At 49.0% G+C, this 19,931-nt stretch overlaps 1 protein-coding gene across 2 annotated transcripts in view; it reads left to right on the forward strand.

The window, feature by feature from the left end:
- The first annotated feature begins 3,455 nt into the window (after positions 1 to 3,455).
- ARHGEF26 (Rho guanine nucleotide exchange factor 26) overlaps positions 3,456 to 19,931 on the forward strand; it is a 169,333-nt gene continuing 152,857 nt past the window's right edge. Inside the window, exons 1-3 of one of the 2 annotated variants that reach the window (XM_040428126.1) lie at positions 3,456 to 3,761; positions 7,908 to 9,032; positions 12,915 to 12,954. In XM_040428126.1, coding sequence (XP_040284060.1) covers positions 7,983 to 9,032; positions 12,915 to 12,954 — 1,090 coding nt within the window. In that variant the 5' untranslated portion in view covers positions 3,456 to 3,761; positions 7,908 to 7,982. The remainder of the gene's footprint in view (positions 3,762 to 7,907; positions 9,033 to 12,914; positions 12,955 to 19,931) is intronic. The other variant, XM_040428127.1, reaches the window with a different exon arrangement.

Here is a 19,931-nt window from a genome sequence, read left to right on the forward strand (position 1 = left end):
GGTTACACAAATATAAAAATACAAGAAACTATTAACAGTACAGAGGGGGAGAGGACCCTGCCCGCAAGAGCTTACAATCTAAAAGGGAAGGGGAGAACGCAGTAGGTGAGGGTATAGACTGCTCATGTGGCTGTATGCTATTGCAAGTTATAGGCTTTCCTGAAAAGGTGGGTTTTCAGGTTACTCTTGAATGTTTGGGGAGAGCCTGATGTGTTGGGGTAGTGAGTTACAGAGTGAGGGCTTATTCACACGAACATAAGGGCTCCGTGTCCCTGCTGCGGACCGCATACGGCGGTTCCGCAATACACGGGTCATCAGCCGTCTGCATTCTGCATCACGGATCCGGACCCATTCACTTGAATGGGTCCGCAAATCCAGAGATGCGGTGCGGAACGGAGTGCTTCCGTGGTGTTCCGTTCTGTGCTTCCGTTCTGCAAAAACATAGAACTTGTTCTATCTTTTTGTGGAACGGACGGATCGCGGACCCCATTCAAGTGAATAGGTCTGCGATCCGCATGCGGCTGCCCTGAGGTCAGTGCAATGTGGTCCGCAGCACGGGCAAGGAGCCCTTACGTTCGTGTGAATGAGCCCAAAGGGAGAAATCTTGTAGTCGATTGTGTGAAGAAAAGATGAGAGGAGAACAGAGGAGGAGGTCCTGCGAGGATCAGAGATTATACGTGGGGATGTATGGAGAAAGCAGGTCAGAGATGTGAGGAGGGGACTGGTTGTGGACGGCCTTATATGTAGTTGTAAGTATTATAAACTGAATTTGCTGTTCAATGGGGAGCCAGTGAAGGGATTGGCAGAGGAGAAATGAGGGGAGAGGGGGATTATCCGGGCAGCGGCATTGAGAATAAATTGAAGGGGAGCAAGGGTGGTGGATGGGAGGCCACACAGGAGGATGTTGCAGTGGTCCAGGCGGGAGATGACAAGAGCATGCACTAGAATGTTAGTTGACTCAGGGGTGAGGAAGGTGCGAATACGAGAGATGTTCTTAAGCTGAAAACAGCAGGGGGAGGTGAGAGTTTGGATGTGTGGCTTAAATTTCTGGATAGTCTGTAAAAATAGTTGACTTTTTTCCTGTGTCCGTGAAAAAAAAACTAGATGTGTCAATGATCCAAGCCATTTGAAGGACACCCTGCACAATTCCACTGACTTGGTGTTGAACTGGCTGCACGTCGTATTGTCGGACTTGGATCCCATAGCATTCTTAGGCCGATGTATCTTCTTACTGACATCACACATTCACACAACCAGTAAGTCCGTGGCTGGTAAGGAAGGTATTGCACCGATTTACCATCGAGATCAGAACAGCTGGTAAGGAACCGAGACAAGTGAGGTGAATTCAGGTTGAAGGCGGCTTGGTCCTTATAAAATGAGGTGCTTGGTCTTTTCCCTTTGAAGGCAGATGGAATCAGTTTGACACCTCTGATTGCAGCTGCTCGGAGCTGGTGTTGGCTTTGTTTTCAGAAATGGCGCTCATACAGGGACTCCTCTACTATGAGCAGATCATTTATTTCAACGTACAATTTGCTGTTTACATTGCTGGAGAAGAAATCCCATTGCCTGTATAATTAGAATGAAACGCAGCGTAGAAGAGGAATGTTTACTTTGGCTTAATTGGCCATTTCCTTTTATTCAGCTGGTGACTGAGAAGATGGGAATGGCTATAATGATTCCCTAGATGCCAGAGCTTTTAGTGGCCCCGCTAAGTGGCACAGGCTCATTCCACTTTGTCACCTCAATCCTCCGCTAACACTTCTTGACTGAAACGCCCCTTGTGATTGGACATGTGGTGACCTTGTCTGCTAGCAGCTGCGCCAATACGGACATGTGCTCTGCATGTCAGGGGTTAATCAGATCAGATCAAGAGGTCTGTGATCAGAATTCCTGGAACCGTCGACATGTAGGACAATTGCTCGCGATTGCCAGAGCACAGAACACAAACACCATGGTGATGTCGCAACGGATTGTGCAATCGCTTGGGCTTGGGTCGTGTTAAAGAACAGCCATGAGATGTTTGTTTCAAGAAAAATATTTCATTCAGAAGAGTGAACGTAAAATTGGTCGCGTTCCATAGACTTATTGTCTGGATGTGGCCAATTTTTTCTTCCAGTCTTGAGTGATTTCAGCTTGTGGAGATGATTTCATCCGTTTGTTGTTGGCTGTGGCTTTCAACAAGAAAATAAAAATACAATCAAAGACTCTATTTTTCTGGTAATCTCAGGATACATGTGTGATGGACCATGGCTGATAGTTTTGGACAATTCCTTAAGTGGCAACCCCAGAATTTGTTACTATCAGAAGCTTTTGCTTTACAAGCAGCAAGGTTTCAGTTCTAGGGATGAGCGAACTTGTGTTTTCAAGTTCGGCGTATAAGGTTCAAGTTAGATAAGATTTCCGTTATGGATTCCGCTACCAGGGACCATAGCTTACGGTCCTTGGTAGCGGAATCCATAATGGAATTCTTAGATAACCCGAACCTTGTACGCCAAACTTAAAAACACAAGTTCGCTCATCCCTATTCAGTTCCGTTTTCCGCATGCGCTTCTCCTCTTCTGCAACATAGGCTGACTGAAGCCTCTGCCCACAATAGGGTGACCACCAGGACACACGCCCAGTATGGGTCCAGCAGGAGATTTGGAGAAGCCCATGGATGACACAGGAGGCATCATCCACATCAATCAGGGAAACGTGGACTGGGGACAATCTGGGATACATTAAAGGCTCCCAAAAAACAAATTAAGAAAAAAGGGCACCTTCATGTAACATCTGTCTGCAGTGTTTTTTGGGTAAAAAAAAATAAATCGGAACAATTGTCAGGAAAAATTCCATAAAACACTGGATTACTAATAAAAGAAAAAAAACACCACCCCCTAGAATGCGGTTCACGTGTCCTAGAGTGTAGTGGGACGGGAACAATCTGACCAGGTTCCTTTTAGAATCTAATAAATTTACATTTTAAAGTTTTGGCTCCAAGCACTATGGGGGTCTTAATCCCTCTTTGCTGCAGGTGGATGCGCCAAAATCATGTTGAGGCGCGGCCTCTTCATAACTTTGGAGCTTGCTACCGCCGGTCGTGCGACATGCTTTAATCTATGCCACTTGCTGGCGTAGTTTAAGGTGATTTTCTACAGCAAAAAATATCGTAGACAATGATAAATCAGAGGGGCCTGCCACAGATTAGCCACAAATATAAGGACTGCATTGTTTTCCTAAATACAGACATATACCCCTCTAAGATCCCTGAATCCCCTCTAACCACCCGGGCTCATACACCGCAGCAGCAGAATGAACCCCCGCTGCTTTCCTTCATCCTGTGAGCACATCTGGCCACTTATTACTATGACTCACCACCAGGTGGCGCATCATAGTGAGCGCGGTGGAGCAGTAACCTCCAGCACCACTAGGTGGCGCGTTAGAGGACTGGCTGAGTACTGAGTAGTGAGCGGAGGCAGAGTTTGCAGTGCAGTCCCGCACATTCGCTGCGTTCCTGACAAGCGCTCACCTACCTGTACGTGCGTTATTTGTCCGTCCCTGTTCCGCTGGACTCTGAGCCTGTCACTCCCCGAGGACATAACGTTCCCTCCGCCCTGAGCAGGTGGAGCTGCTCCTGCGGACACTTCTCCTGGAGCTCCCAGCTTTTCGCCCGCAGTGCTCGGCTTCTTCTATCTGGATGTCCGCGGGACGGGGCGGCTCCGAGCTGTCAGAAGTGCGTGATGGACACCGGACTAGTCACTGACTGAGGTACGAGATCACAGGTAGGTGCCCCGGAGTCCCGGTCCGGCATACCCTCACTGCACTACAACCACCAGCGTGCCCTCACTGCACTACAACCACCAGCATGTCCTCACTGCACTACAACCACCAGCGTGTCCTCACTGCACTACAACCACCAGCGTGCCCTCACTGCACTACAACCACCAGCGTGCCCTCACTGCACTACAACCACCAGCGTGTCCTCACTGCACTACAACCACCAGCGTGCCCTCACTGCACTATAACCACCAGCGTGCCCTCACTGCACTACAACCACCAGCGTGCCCTCACTGCACTACAACCACCAGCATGTCCTCACTGCACTACAACCACCAGCGTGCCCTCACTGCACTACAACCACCAGCGTGCCCTCACTGCACTACAACCACCAGCGTGCCCTCACTGCACTACAACCACCAGCGTGCCCTCACTGCACTACAACCACCAGCGTGCCCTCACTGCACTACAACCACCAGCGTGCCCTCACTGCACTACAACCACCAGCGTGCCCTCACTGCACTACAACCACCAGCGTGCCCTCACTGCACTACAACCACCAGCGTGCCCTCACTGCACTACAACCACCAGCGTGCCCTCACTGCACTACAACCACCAGCGTGCCCTCACTGCACTACAACCACCAGCGTGCCCTCACTGCACTACAACCACCAGCGTGCCCTCACTGCACTACAACCACCAGCGTGCCCTCACTGCACTACAACCACCAGCGTGTCCTCACTGCACTACAAATCCCAGCGTGTCCTCACAACACTGCACTACAGATCGCTCCGTTACTGCTGCACTTGTCACATTGCTGGTGAGGGGCGGGGTGTCCTTTCAGGGAAGGTGCTGTGTGTGCTCATGGTGAGGTGTTGGGTGTCCCCCCGCAGGTGAGGTGCTGGTTGCCCCCCGCAGGTGGGGTGCTGGTTGCCCCCCGCAGGTGGGGTGCTGGTTGCCCCCCGCAGGTGGGGTGCTGGTTGCCCCCCGCAGGTGAGGTGCTGGTTGCCCCCCGCAGGTGGGGTGCTGGTTGCCCCCCGCAGGTGGGGTGCTGGTTGCCCCCCGCAGGTGAGGTGCTGGTTGCCCTCCGCAGGTGAGGTGCTGGTTGCCCCCCGCAGGTGGGGTGCTGGTTGCCCCCCTCAGGTGGGGTGCTGGTTGCCCCCCTCAGGTGGGGTGCTGGTTGCCCCCCGCAGGTGAGGTGCTGGTTGCCCCCCGCAGGTGATGTGCTGGTTGCCCCCCGCAGGTGAGGTGCTGGTTGCCCCCCGCAGGTGAGGTGCTGGTTGCCCCCCGCAGGTGAGGTGCTGGTTGCCCCCCGCAGGTGAGGTTTTGGTTGCCCCCCGCAGGTGAGGCGCTGGTTGCCCCCCGCAGGTGAGGTTCTGATGGCCCCCCGCAGGTGAGGTGCTGGTTGCCCCCCGCAGGTGAGGTGCTGGTTGCCCCCCGCAGATGGGGTGCTGGTTGCCCCCCGCAGGTGGGGTGCTGGTTGCCCCCCTCAGGTGGGGTGCTGGTTGCCCCCCTCAGGTGAGGTGCTGGTTGTCCCCCGCAGGTGAGGTGCTGGTTGCCCCCCGCAGGTGAGGTGCTGGTTGCCCCCCGCAGGTGAGGTGCTGGTTGCCCCCCGCAGGTGAGTGAGTTTCTTCCCCTCTTTATGATCTGGATCTCCTGTAGGTTTATGGGATTAGCCTCTATAGGGATGATGACTGCAGAGCAGCACCCTCCCCGCCTGGCACCAGCACCTGGCACCCAGTAGGTTTCTCTTTCTTCCTTTTCATTGTTTTTAGTACAAACCTGAGAAGAAACTTTCCTTTAAAGACAGATTGTCTTTCCTTTGTCGCACAGGGTGAGGAGGGGCTGTGAAAAGCGTATCATGGGAATTGAGCGGCCGGGGCGCAGACGTTTGTGGTATCTAATCCTGGGTGCTGAGGATTGGCTGTCAACCAGAGGAGGATAGGATCTGATGGGATTAGCGCTGAGATGATTACTCAAATTAATCGATTAACTTGACACAAAAAAATCCTCGATGCAAATTTATTGCATCGATGATTCGTTTGTGCCATGTGGCCACGGCCTGCCCGCACAGCGCTGGATCCTGACGTACACACATCGTCAGGACATTTTACATCACTGGCGCTGCGGCTGGGCACTGATGGCTAGGAGGGGCACTGGGGGGAGCTGGTGGCACTGGGGGGAGGAACTAATTGTATTGGAGGGGGAACTGATGGCACAAGGGAAGGGGAACTGATGGCAGGGGGGGGAACTGATGGCAGGGGGGGGAACTGATGGCAGGTGGGGGAACTGATGGCACGAGGGGAACTGATGGCAGGTGGGGGGCTGATGGCAGGGGGGGGAACTGATGGCAGGTGGGGGAACTGATGGCAGGTGGGGGGCTGATGGCAGGGGGGGGAACTGATGGCAGGTGGGGGAACTGATGGCAGGTGGGGGGCTGATGGCAGGTGGGGGGCTGATGGCAGGTGGGGGGCTGATGGCAGGGGGGGAACTGATGAGTTTTTATAGAAAACGTTCTTTTAACTAGTTTCTTCTTATTAGAGTACTCGATTAATCGTTGGATTACTACAATGATGGCTAGCTGCCGCCCTAGATGGGATCACACAGTATGAGCAGGGATCAGAACTTGTACCTTCAGGCTTGTTCACAGGTGTAGGTTTGCTGCAGTGATATTTTTAGGGTCCCCATACATGGATTTGGCACTGCTGTGTTTTTACCATTAAAATAATGTCAGAATAAAACCACCTGCATCTTTTGTGATCAGCTGTGTTTTTTGCCACTTTTATTTTGCCAGCTTTTCTGGCCTTTTGTTGCACACCATGGCCCAGACGGCGCCACTTTATACCAGTTTGATATATCTCCCCCTCTGGCTCTATACCAACTATTGGTTGGCTTATTATAAGATTTTTACACCGCAGTTTTGCCACCTCCTTATGGTCCTGCCACTTTTCCAGCTAAACTCCACCCCTTTTCACTAAGCCCCACCCCCTTGGCAAGGATGTCAGAAGAAAGCTTAGATGCGCCAATTTGCACCACTTTTTAGGCAGACACATCGGTAAGTCTGGGCCAGTGTGGCGGTTTTACCTTATAGAGAAGATTTCAAAATGCTTGAAAAAGGCAAGAGCTAAGGCTAGTATCACACTAGCGGCAAGGAACTCCGGCAGGCTGTCCCGGCGGGTGAACAGCCTGTCGGATCCGTGCTGCCGTAGTTTTATTCCAGCCGCCTCTTGGCATGTTTGCCGCGCTGCCGCCGGCCCTCCGGCCCGCCCCCGTTATAGTCAATAGGGCCGGAGCGGTAGTCTGGGGGCAGCACGGATTCAACAGGCTGTTCACCCGCCGGGACAGCCTGCCGGAGTTCCTTGCCGCTAGTGTGAAAGTAGCCTTAAGCATGCTGCCGTTTTGAAAAGGAGCCAAAAAGAGGGAAAATGCCAGTAGCAAAACCTTCTCATAATCCGCAAGTAGATCCACTCCTCACACCCAACTATTTGTGATATTGAAACATTTATTTCTAATAAATCGCAGATAGTTTGGTGTGAGGAGTGGATCTAGGTACCCCAGGGCATATACATTTATATCTTTTTAAACCCGCGCCCGTGTGCAGGTAGCCTAATGCCGTTTTGCTCATTGACTTCTATATAAGATTCAAACAAATGCAGGTTACTAATGTAACAAAATAAAAAAAAATGGCACCAAAAGCGCTTTTAGAAAATGCAGCAAAAAAAGGGCTTTTACAAGTGCTGAAATTGTGTATAAGGTCTCATGCCCACCAACGTGTGCCCCCCCCGTGCTGCGACCCTCAAATAGTGGTCCACACTGCACGGGTCTCAGCCATGTGCCTACCGTTTGGGGATGTAGACCCATTCACTTGAATGGGTCCGCAATCTGCAAGATTCAGTCCGCACCGGAAATAAAATGGAACATGTTCTATCTTTTTGCAGTGCGGAGGCATGGACCAAAATCCCACAGAAGCGCTCCGTAGTGCTCCGACTCGGGGGATACAGTCCGAGCGTTTTATGTTCAGTTCGCGTCTATATGAGTTTGCGTGCTACATTAGTCCTACATGTGACGCATAGTCCTCATGTACTGTAGCTTTAAAAGAAGTGATTTAGAATGCTTTTTAAACCCGCTACCTGACGTGATCTCTTTTCTAGGAATGGCGGGCTGTCGGAGGTTTCATGAGCTTCATTAGGATTTTGGTGGCTTTTGAAGAATGAACAAACGTTGCCATGGAGGCAGAAAGTGAGGTGGAGTTTCCCAGCGATGTGAAATTTGTTCCATTGTGGAGGAAAGCTAATTCTCATGTCCCGCACGGAGAGGGACTGTACTACAGCCCCAAACCAAGACCACAGTCCTATCAGAGCCCGAATGGATTGCTCATTACAGACTTCCCTGTGGAGGACAAGCAGAGTTTCACAGTGACCCAACCTGCCGAAAGGATTACAAGTTCTCCAGAGGGCAGGATCCATCACCAAGGAGGAACTTACTTGCACCGTCCTAATGGGAAATTGCAGCCATCATCATCCCTATCATCTCTGGAATATAAATCATTGTCCCCAAGCCAAAAGCGTTCATCTCAGGTCTTAAAAGTGGTTTCCAATAATTCTATCACTTTTACTAACGGTGAATACCTTTCTTCTCCAAGCCAAAAATCAATGCTTTCAAGGCGGACATCTGGCAATGTTACACTGACGCCTGATCGGGAGAAGATTGTCTTTGGGTCCAGTTCTGGATTGGTATCTAATGGGATGGTTACCACTACTAACTGCAGCCAACAGGACGCAGATATTTCCGATTCTTTCTCTAGTTCTCCAAAATCTCCTTTAGAAGAAAAACAGCCTCTGCAAAGAGTCCCATCTAACCCAGAAAGGCAGTCCATCATTCTGAGCACAAACAGTGTGGTGTCTCTCAAAATAGGGGAGCGACAAATCATTCCCAAAGACTTGGCCACGGAGATCAAGGTGACCACCAATAAGAATAGCGCACAGAACAGTCAGAACATGGAGCCCAGCAGAAGGCTGCTCAAGACTCGTAGCATGGTGGAGACCAGCACAAGTGGCCGGGTGGCCTCTCCAGAAGATGGAGATGTAGAGGCAGAGACAGAAAGCCCGGGTGCACTACGTAGGGGGCTTAGGTCCACCTCGTATCGAAGGGCGGTAGTAAGTGGTGTCGATTTCAACAGTTTAGCAGATAGGAAAAAAAATAACAGAATGTCTCAGCCAATCCTCAAAGCCGTGGTAGAAGATAAAGAACGCTTCTCTAGTTTGGGAAGGATAAAAGTAAGTGGTTCCATCATTGTATCCACTAGCAGTGTTTGGCTTCTGTTAATCAATTACTAATCTAGTCATCAGTCCATGCAGTTCAGATCGGGTCCACACCTTGATAATATTCCTGGATGTATCATCCTCAGCTTCAGCTATGAACATCTGATATCTGCTGCTGGTATTCTGTTATTCACTGCAAAAATTGTTTAGTGATAGAAATGAGCTCTATATTTCCTATATTTGAGGTACACAAGGCCTCTAGACCACTCCAGCTGTTATCAAACTACAACTCTCAGCATGCGCCTTTCACTTTACAGACATTATCATCACTCTCTGTCACCGGTGGAGCTCACAATCTAAGCTGTCTATCTGTATGTGGGAGGAAACCCAGACAAACCCAGGGAGAACATACAACTCCATGCAGATCTTGTATTTGGTTGGATTTGAACCTAGGAACCACTACTGAGTCACCGTGCTGCCCATGGGGCTCCAAAAACAGACTAACAAGTGTGCATGTTGGGAGTTGTAGTCTCAGAACAACTGGAGTGTTGAGGGTTACTGACCCCTGATCTAGACAGTAACCTGGTTTAGTGTTTTGGGGGGATGAAGTGGATCTAGATATTTGACTAAGGGCTCGTTCACACGACCGTTGGTGTCCCGTTCCCGTATTGCAGACCACATTTGTGGATCCGCAATACGTGGGCACTGTTCCATTGTCATTCCGCATCACGGATGCAGACCCATTCATTTCAATGGGTCCGCAAATCCAGAGATGGGGAACAGAAGTACGGAACGGAATACTACGGAAGCACTATGGAGTGCTTTCTGGGGTTCCGTTCCGTGCCTCCGCACCGCAAAAAGATAGAACATGCTCTATCTTTTTGTGGAACGGAGGGATCACGCACCTATTCAAATGAATGGGTCTGCGATTCCCATGCGCCTGCCTCACGGAAGGTGCCCGTGCATTGCAGACCGCAAATTGCGGTTCACAGCACGGGCATGGGACACCAACGGTCGTGTGAATGAGCCCTAAACCTGTCACTATGGCTGTTTGGGTACATGCACATGGCAGTGTAGTTCATGTGGATTTTCTGCACAGGTTTTCTTGTGGTTTTCGCACCAAAATGCATGTGTGTTACTTGCCGTTTTTGTTGTGTATTTGCCCTCAGCTTTTGCTTTGCAAAAATCTGCACAAACCGTTGACATCTGCACAAACATCTTCACCGCAGGTCAGTTTCCGTGTTGCAAATTTTACCTACTGACGCTGGGACTGTATTACGCTGTGGATATCCCACACGAAATTCCACGCGTAATATGCACTGTGTGCATATACCCTTAAAGGGGTTGTCTCACGTCAGCAAATAGCATTTACTATGTAAAGGAAGTTAATACAAGACACTTACTAATGTATTGTGATTGTCCATATTGCTTCATTTGCTGGCTGGATTCATTTTTCCATCACATTATACACTGCTCGTTTCCATGGTTACAGACCACCCTGCAATCCATCAGTGGTGGTCATGCTTGCACACTATAGGAAAAAGCACTAGCCTATGTGTGCTCTCATGGTCCCAGCCACCTGAGAGGCCAGCGCTTTTTTTCTATATTATGCAAGCACGACCACCATGTAAACAAGAAGCGTATAATATGATGGAAAAATGAATCCAGCCAGCAAAGGAGGCAATATGGACAATGACAATATATTAGTAAGTGGCTTGTATTAACTTTCTGTACATGATAAATGCCATTTGCTGAAGTGAGACCACCCCATTAAAGGGGTTGTTTAGGCTTAAAAAAAAAGGCTCTGCTTTTTCCAGAACTGTGCCAGGTCTGACTGTGAGCTGGTATTTGTATTGGTACTGAGCTACAAGACCAGACACAGCCCATGGATGAGTGTGGCGCTGTTTTTGGAAAAAAATAAGTGCAGCCTTTCCTAATCCCTGCCATCCTCTTTAATCTTCATAGAAAAAAGTGGAATCACCTTGGAAATATGTATTTGAACAGTCTCCTTAGATCTGGATATCCGCACCATGTTTTTGGTATTGGGATTATAGCTTATGGTGTAGGTACCAGTTCTAGCAGGTTCCCCTGGCAGACACGGTTACTGAGTATTATGTCCTCATCTGCCCTTCCCGTACATGGACCCTTTATGTTAAGGGAGGACTCCAACCAATGTATTATTCCATTTACATCTAGCAGTAGAGCACAGACCATGGTAATGGCAAGGCCAAGGCTAAGAACTGTTGGGGAAAGATTTCTCCCATTTTTGGAACATAAGCGACAGATAACAGCAGGGAATAAAATAGTCTACAAGTAAGAGATGAAAATACAGCGACACTATACAAAATCACTGTAGTAGTGTACAGTAGTGCCATACGGTGCTCAGATAATCCCACCACACTGCCCTTGTGTCCAGGCTGCTTCTTCATGGATTTGTAGTAGGCCTGAATTGTGAATTGTGCTGGGAGGTCGTGAGGCACCAAGATGGCAGGTCCTCTCCAGTTTTAATAAAGGGTTGTCCTCAAAGAGACAGGAGGGGGCCGCTGTGGCTTCTTACTTTTGTATACACACCTGCTCTAAAGAAACCCACACCTCCATTCATAGAAAGCTCTCTGTGACACATCAGAAGTATTCAGGAGAGGCTCGAGAGATGGGCTGCGGAATTATACAGGGCTCTGTGCCCTTTGATTTCCCATTGGCCTCTCTTTGTGTCATTCAGTAAAGGTGAAGATGGACCATAGACTGGCATTACCAACTGTGGCTCATCTTCTCTACATCCAAATTCTTCTCCTCTGCAGAGTGCTGCCTTCCATCTGCTTTACTTGTTGGTGGCATCTTGATACCGTTGTCTGCACTGAAAATACTTGTCAGATGTTTTCTATAACCAGAGGAACACTTAAAGTAGAGCTGAGGGCCATGCTTCTCTTTATAATACACCCTGACTCTGTATCCCTTTGCTGATTTGCACAAATTCACAAAAGAAATCATTTGACAAATATGGAGTTGGACAAAAACTCTACTTAGGCTCACTTTAGGAGCCTACGATGGAGGCATATGTCAGAAGGATGTCCCAACGCTTACCACCACTGGAAGGCTGTGAGGTATCACACTGTGTAGGCATATAGTGGGGTATATCACTAATAGAGCTATTTATATATCTAAGTAAACTCTAAAAATACCATCCTGGATTAATATGTTACCAACCTGTTATTCTCCAACTAAAATAAATAAATAAAAAAAGTGCCATATTATACACTTACTATGCTATTCTGTATGTATACCAGCCCAATGGAAGCCAGAAGGACACTATTTAGGCCTCCTTCAGTTGAAGGACGTCCAGTGGACTTGAGAGGTTTCCCGGAGTACCGAACGTGTGTATGCCAAATGTAGGCTCTGAACATGATGTGAACATTACCTACCCCTTGGGTTTATATATACTGTATTCCATCCATGTCTGTGCGGTAAACATTCTTACTTCATTAGCACATGAAAAGAGGATGAGAGGCACCAGTTTCCTCAGTAAATCTATTTTTTGGTCTTGGATTTTCCACCAATTGCATTCTGTAGATGAGTAGCCTGCAACCTGCTGCTCTCTATTGCAAAACTACAACTCCTATTGTTCTCTGGCAGAAAGAGATCTCAGGGCATGCTGAAAGTTGTAGTCTTGTAACAGATGGAGAGCAAGAGGTTGGAGCTGGCTGGTCTACAATACAGTAGTCCACACTGTCCTCCTGCGCTGTGACTGGAGGCCTGGTGGAGGGCTTCTTGTAAAGGGTGTTATCTAGGTGCTTACTTAGATATATAAATAGCTTGTTATCTCTCTTTTTCCACAGTTCGATTTATACTTCTATAATTCTCTGAATAACAACTTTTTTTTTTTTCTCTCAATTTCTAAAGCGCAAGATACTACGAGGACAAGGAACTTTCGATGGGGAAGGTATGTGGAAGGGATACATTTATAAAATACAAATTTATAGGGGTTGTCCGGCCTTGGAGCTGACAATCCCTGGGGTCTCTCCCTGTTCCCCTGAACATTAAAAACACCCAGTCACCTGTCCACGTTCCAACCTCTGCTCTATTCCCATCCACTTCCTGCCCTACAGCACAGGGAAGTGGCTTGGTCCGGTGACTGCTGTGTCCTGTCACAGGTTTCACCAGTCTTAGCAGGTTGAACGCTACATTCAAACCTCTGTGAGCGATGAGGCATGTGATTGGCCATAATGGTCACGGCACCAAGGCGCTTCCTGGTCCTGCGGAGACCGGAAGTGTCTGAGAGCTGAACAGCAGCTTCTTTTTATCTTCAGGGGAACATGGGAGAAGTGAGGACCCCAGGGATTGTCAGCTCCAAGGCTTGTTTGTTGTGTTGGTTGGTGGTTCTCCATTCTAGGACAATGCATATTCCATAACATTTCATTTATGGCGGTGTTTACCTTGGATTCCACAGTAAAGTATGAAAATTAATGATAAAAGGGTATTGTACATGAGGGGTGTAAATCCAGATACCTAATTTTTGTTGATAAAGTAATGATGGCCACTAATTATCGACTCTGTCACAGCCATTGATACCAAATATCAGATTCTTAATGAGACGTAGGGGAACATACAACTATACTCAAAAGTCCAAATCAGACCTACACCCGTGCCCCCTATTAAAGGTGTACACCAAATGGGTGAGTATCGCACAGAGAATACATCATATGCCCATAGCCAGTTACCCTGGCAAGAGACATATTAAGCTTGGTGGCTCAAGAGGTCTTATTCAAACATCTCCACAGCCTTATGTGCCTTATAGGGAACCTGACGCCATGGAAATGCCGCCAAGCTTCAGTGATAGAGCAGGAGGAGCTGAGCAGATTGATATATTGTTTTGTGTTAAAAGATTTAGCAAACCTTTTTTTTATTAAGCATACAGACATAGCTGGCAGTCTGTGAGTAGCACCGCCCACTGGACTCCTAAGCAGAGACAAGGCTGGGATTTACATGAGAACATTAAAAGTTAACCTGACTCTTTCCCCATAAAACTGTATCTTAGTCAGCTTAGCTCCTGCTCTCCAACATCTGGCATTTTCATGGGGACAGGTGAGGAACACTCAGCATCTACTTTTATTGGAGCTAAATTTTACAATAGTAACCAGGGTCAGGACCTCAGGGAAATGAGAACAACCTACAATACCTCTGACAGCTACGGTTAAGCCACCTGACCCATCGCAGGCAATGACAACTACGCATCCGCTTCCTCCCGGATTAACCCTTGTCTACCTGTGCCTGGAGAGAGTACACCACTTTTATGGCCTGCTACCCGTCAGATTGTTCAGTATGGTTTGAAGGTGATCCAGTGTGCCTGCTGTTAGCCAGTATGTGTTCATTTTCCTGACACATTAGACTGTTCTCAGGATTAGACAGCAATCTAAAGCAATGGCCGGACTGGGGGGGGGGGGGGGGGGCGTAGCCCTTTAGGGGAGGCCCCCCATGATGGGGGGTTTGGTTAGGGAGCCCCGGGGAAATGTTGGATTGGATGGGGGTTAGAAAGGGGGGTTAGAGGGGGGAACTAGTGGGGTTAGGATAGGCCAGTTTGAGTTAGGGGGGAGGAGTAAGGGGGTTTAAGTATTGGGGGGATGAAGGAGAAGGGAGCCATTTTAGGTTAAAAATTAAGCTCCCATCCACCCTCCCTAGTTTTGGGGGGTCGGTTTGAGCGAGGGGAGGAGATATGTTGGGAATTTGGTAATGTCACGGCGGCTGGGGGGGGGGGGTCCTTGGAGTTGGTCACTGTGGAACTTGAGGACATTGGGGGGGCCCCACGGTGGGGGCTGGACTCCCATGTGGAGCGAGCTGTTGTAGTGAATTGAGGGGGGGGGGGTCATTCGGTGGTGCCTCTGAGCTGGGGGCAAGAATGGCTCACCCTGGTTCGGCAGCTTGAAGTTTTGGGGCTTTAAGGACCTCCCCCCACTGGGTTAGGTTATTACTATTGTTATGGTTGTGGCTGCTGTGGCCATTACATTCCAGTAAGTTTTCCGAGTCTTATGTGGGTTCGGTGGGTGGTGACGGAAGAATGTAATGGGGGTGGTGGGAAATACAAGAAAGGGCAATTAGGTAAGAAGGGGCGAACGATACATAACCAATACCCCCGTCATGTGTATGGACTGCTAAACTTGACTCCGTATTGATCTCTGTAGCCAGGTTGCATGTCATTGGTATCTCACATGTGCATTTTTAACCATATAGCACATAAGCAAGCTCTGTGCACTGTCTGTGTTTCACTACTAGAAGAGTGAGCCAAATCAGGTAACACTATAGGAGCTCATTCAGATGAACGTATCCGTCACGGTGTGTTGTCCGCATCTTTTGCGTCCCCGTTGAAAGGAATTGGTCTGCATCCTATCCGCTAAATTGTGGACTCAAATATACAGACGTGTGAATGGGCCTTAATAGAGAATAAAGGTTCTGCCTTCAGATTCTCATATTTCTTAGAAAACTGTAAAAGTATGTACCTCTCACCTATTCCAGTGTGCGCAAATTTAAAAAATTTGTAAAAATGCCTGCCTCCACAGGAATGAGGAGCTCTGGTGTGGTCACTGGCTTCTTTTAGTGTCCGTTGCTAGGCAACAACCTGACTAGATTCAGAGGCTACCACACAAACAAAAAGCATGAAACTTGCCTCAAATGGGAAAGATTTTAACAGAGTTTTCCTCTCATTGTGGTAAAAGAGGTGAGGCTTCTAGTGTTACTGAGCGTCTAGTGAAGGTGATTTACAGTCGGAGTGTCATTTCTGTGCATTTACTGGCAGTTACATGGAGAGCGAGCATGGGAGACATTCCTTCCCTTCTTTAGTTTTGTTTTAGCTCCAGTCTATATTGTGTTTGGTTTACGATAGGAGACAGTGGCACTGAGGAACATCATGTTCAGTGCCCAACCTGATAGACCGAGATCCTGCGAGATTGTGAAACCACCTGGCAGGCAATAATGAGACAAAACACGGTCTTGTATTACCGCTCCTGTGTCTGCATAACATGTATGTCCAGATACCGCGACTGACAGCTAGCTCTGCATGAGCAAGTGTACAGGGAATGTGTCAATCACAGATAGGACCGCCATGTGCTGTTCACATCTGTATGTCTCTGCCACAGCCCCCCTCCACCACCATGTGCTGTCCACATCCGTATGTCCCTGCTGCAGCCCCCCTCCACCACCGTGTGCTGTCCATGTTTGTATGTCCCTGCCGCAGCCCCCCTCCACCGCCATGTGCTGTCCACATCTGTATGTCCCTGCTGCAGCCCCCCTCCACCACCGTGTGCTGTCCACATCCGTATGTCCCTGCTGCAGCCCCCCTCCACTACCGTGTGCTGTCCACATCTGTATGTCCCTGCTGCAGCCCCCCTCCACCACCGTGTGCTGTCCACATCCGTATGTCCCTGCTGCAGCCCCCCTCCACTACCGTGTGCTGTCCACATCTGTATGTCCCTGCTGCAGCCCCCCTCCACCACCGTGTGCTGTCCACATCCGTATGTCCCTGCTGCAGCCCCCCTCCACTACCGTGTGCTGTCCACATCTGTATGTCCCTACTGCAGCCCCCCTCCACCACTGTGTGCTGTCCACATCCGTATGTCCCTGCTGCAGCCCCCCTCCACCACCGTGTGCTGTCCACATCTGTATCTCCCTGCTGCAGCCCCCCTCCACTACCGTGTGCTGTCCACATCTGTATGTCCCTACTGCAGCCCCCCTCCACCACTGTGTGCTGTCCACATCCGTATGTCCCTGCTGCAGCCCCCCTCCACCACTGTGTGCTGTCCACATCTGTATGTCCTTGCCACAACATCCCTCCACCGCCGTGTGCTGTCCACATCTGTATGTCCCTGCTGCAGCCCCCCTCCACTACCGTGTGCTGTCCACATCTGTATGTCCCTGCTGCAGCCCCCCTCCATCACTGTGTGCTATCCACATCTGTATGTCCCTGCTGCAGCCCCCCTCCATCACTGTGTGCTGTCCACATCTGTATGTCCTTGCCACAACATCCCTCCACCGCCGTGTGCTGTCCACATCTGTATGTCCCTGCTGCAGCCCCCCTCCATCACTGTGTGCTGTCCACATCTGTATGTCCTTGCCACAACATCCCTCCACTACCGTGTGCTGTCCACATCTGTATGTCCCTGCTGCAGCCCCCCTCCATCACTGTGTGCTATCCACATCTGTATGTCCCTGCTGCAGCCCCCCTCCATCACTGTGTGCTGTCCACATCTGTATGTCCTTGCCACAACATCCCTCCACCGCCGTGTGCTGTCCACATCTGTATGTCCCTGCTGCAGCCCCCCTCCACTACCGTGTGCTGTCCACATCTGTATGTCCCTGCTGCAGCCCCCCTCCATCACTGTGTGCTGTCCACATCTGTATGTCCTTGCCACAACATCCCTCCATCACTGTGTGCTGTCCACATCTGTATGTCCTTGCCACAACATCCCTCCACCGCCATGTGCTGTCCACATCCGTATGTCTCTGCCGCAGCCCCCTCCACCGCCATGTGCTGTCCATATTTGTATGTCCCTGCCACAGCCCCCCTCTGCCGCCGTGTGCTGTCCACATCCGTATGTCCCTGCCACAGCCCCCCTCCACTGCCATGTGCTGTCCACATCCGTATGTCCCTGCCACAGCCCCCCTCCACCGCCATACTCTGTCCATATTTGTATGTCCTTGCCACAGCCCCCTCTGCTGCCGCGTGCTGTCCACATCTGTCAGTCACCGTTTGGATGTGGGAACAGAGCCTTATGCTTTATTACATCTCCTTACATAAAGCTCCAGTAAAAGAGAGTCCTCAATACATTGTATTTGCATGTCAGATCCCAGCCGTGCCCCGTGAACATATGAACTCAGAATGCACAAAGAGAAAGGCAGAGAAATTGACACTGCCCCTTTAAGAGGGGATAATCTGGTGTTGCCTATTGTTGTAGATATTGTAACTGTTTGGCTGATTGTAGGTGCCTGAGGAGGAGGACGGTATACATGTAATGTATGTAATACCGCGCAGCCTGCAGTCTTCTCAGAGGGCGACTGAAGTGGTTGCTAGGCTGTGACTGCTCCCATACAAACACTGCAGTGAATGTATACCGCCTGGAGGTTGGACGCTTGCCCAAAGTGCAAAGTACAAAAAAGTGACAGTACAATTTGTCACAATGGTTTGATTCTGCTGCTCAGTGTACATGTAGCCTGTGTCTGCTATAGCTGACCCTATATCAGTGCTTTAGCTGTACACATAATATTCCTCCTGTATCTGAACTTAGACCAAGGTGGTCTATTCACCCACAGCAAGCAGCCAGAACTCAGGTTTAATTTTTTAGTACAGTTTAGGAAATGAGAGCGGAACCACGGTTGCTATGGGGACAAGATACATTTCTCAAGACCGTCTGACATGAGGCCCACTGCTTTCTTTGTGATATACAAGATGGTTGTTCAGCTCCTACTTGTGTGTCCATGGTTAGGGAATGGCAGTGGACCCGCTCATGATGCTGAGAAACACTATTTGTCTTAGATTATAAAAAAATTAAAGTTATTCCCTGGAAAACTTAGGGGGAGATTTATCAAAACTGGTGTAAAGGAAAACTGTCCTAGTTCCCCATAGCAACCAATCAGATACCTTTAATTTTCCGAAGGAGCTCTGAAAAATGAATGGTGGAATCTGATTGGTTGCTGTGGGCAACTAGGACAGTTTTCCTTTACACCAGTTTACGTAAATCTCCTCCACGGTTCTGTTTCATATATTCGACCTGACAATTATCTGATCGATGTGGGTACCGGTCTTTGGGCTGGTGTTAAAGGGAGTCTGTCACCACAATTTGCCCTTATAGACCACTTAGATAGCACTATAGCATAACTATAGATCAGTCAAATGGTACCGCCGGCGCATGCGCACTGTGATGACCATTGTGGGCAGCAGCATCATTCCATGCAGTGCGCATGCGCGGGCGGGATATCGGCCAGTACACTGGATGACGTAAGAGGCTTACAGGGCGGGCCAAGCAACAGGCTGGGGAGGGGTTATGTGAGAAGAAGGAAGAGCGGCCTGGGCACTTACAGCCCGAACGCCACCCCTGGGCACTTACAGCCCGAACGCCAGCCCTGGGCACTTACAGCCCGAACGCCACCCCTGATCACTTGCGAGCCCTCATATACATAAGAATAAAACTCAGTTTTTGCTCCTGGTGAACATCCAAACAAAAAGACAAAGGTACCGTTTGATCTATAGTTATGCTATAGTGCTATGTAAGTGGTCTATAAGGGCAAATTGTGGTGACAGACTCCCTTTAAAGGTAATGTGTCATCAGAAAATGACTTTAAATCATATTTTTATGTTAAACATATTTTTTATTTGGTGAGTTTTTTTTTTTAAATCAGATGTTTCTTTATTAACATTTTCCAGTCTTATTTTATCACATTAACATGATATTTTGTAGACCACAGATGTATACATTATCTGTCATATATAGTATATAATATATACATTATATTACACATATCTACATAGGACATGGCATAAATCCACATATAGACTCTGGTATCAAAAGTATTTTCAATGTGAGTACAATTATCCATCCTAAACAAATAAACCCACACCTCCCCCCCCCCTCCCCCCCTCCCTAATCCCTTTAAGGCAGGACACACTCCTAAAACATCTTCCTTAGTCATCACTCTCGGGGTGTCGGCACCACATTACTCCTAAATAAGCCACCCACCATCATCTAATTCCAATCAGCGATGTTCCATATAACATCATAGTCCATCATCAATCTTCCCATACAGCCACATTCTAATTCCAGGTAACCCCCTCACTATTAGGCTTCTATAAATGCACCACACACCTGCTACCATCCGATATTCCATATATATCATCCCTTCTCACTGCATTCACCTTGTCATAGAAAAAGTCCT

The sequence above is a fragment of the Bufo bufo genome, chromosome 4, assembly GCF_905171765.1.
Source record: "Bufo bufo chromosome 4, aBufBuf1.1, whole genome shotgun sequence".
Classification (NCBI taxonomy): domain Eukaryota; kingdom Metazoa; phylum Chordata; class Amphibia; order Anura; family Bufonidae; genus Bufo; species Bufo bufo.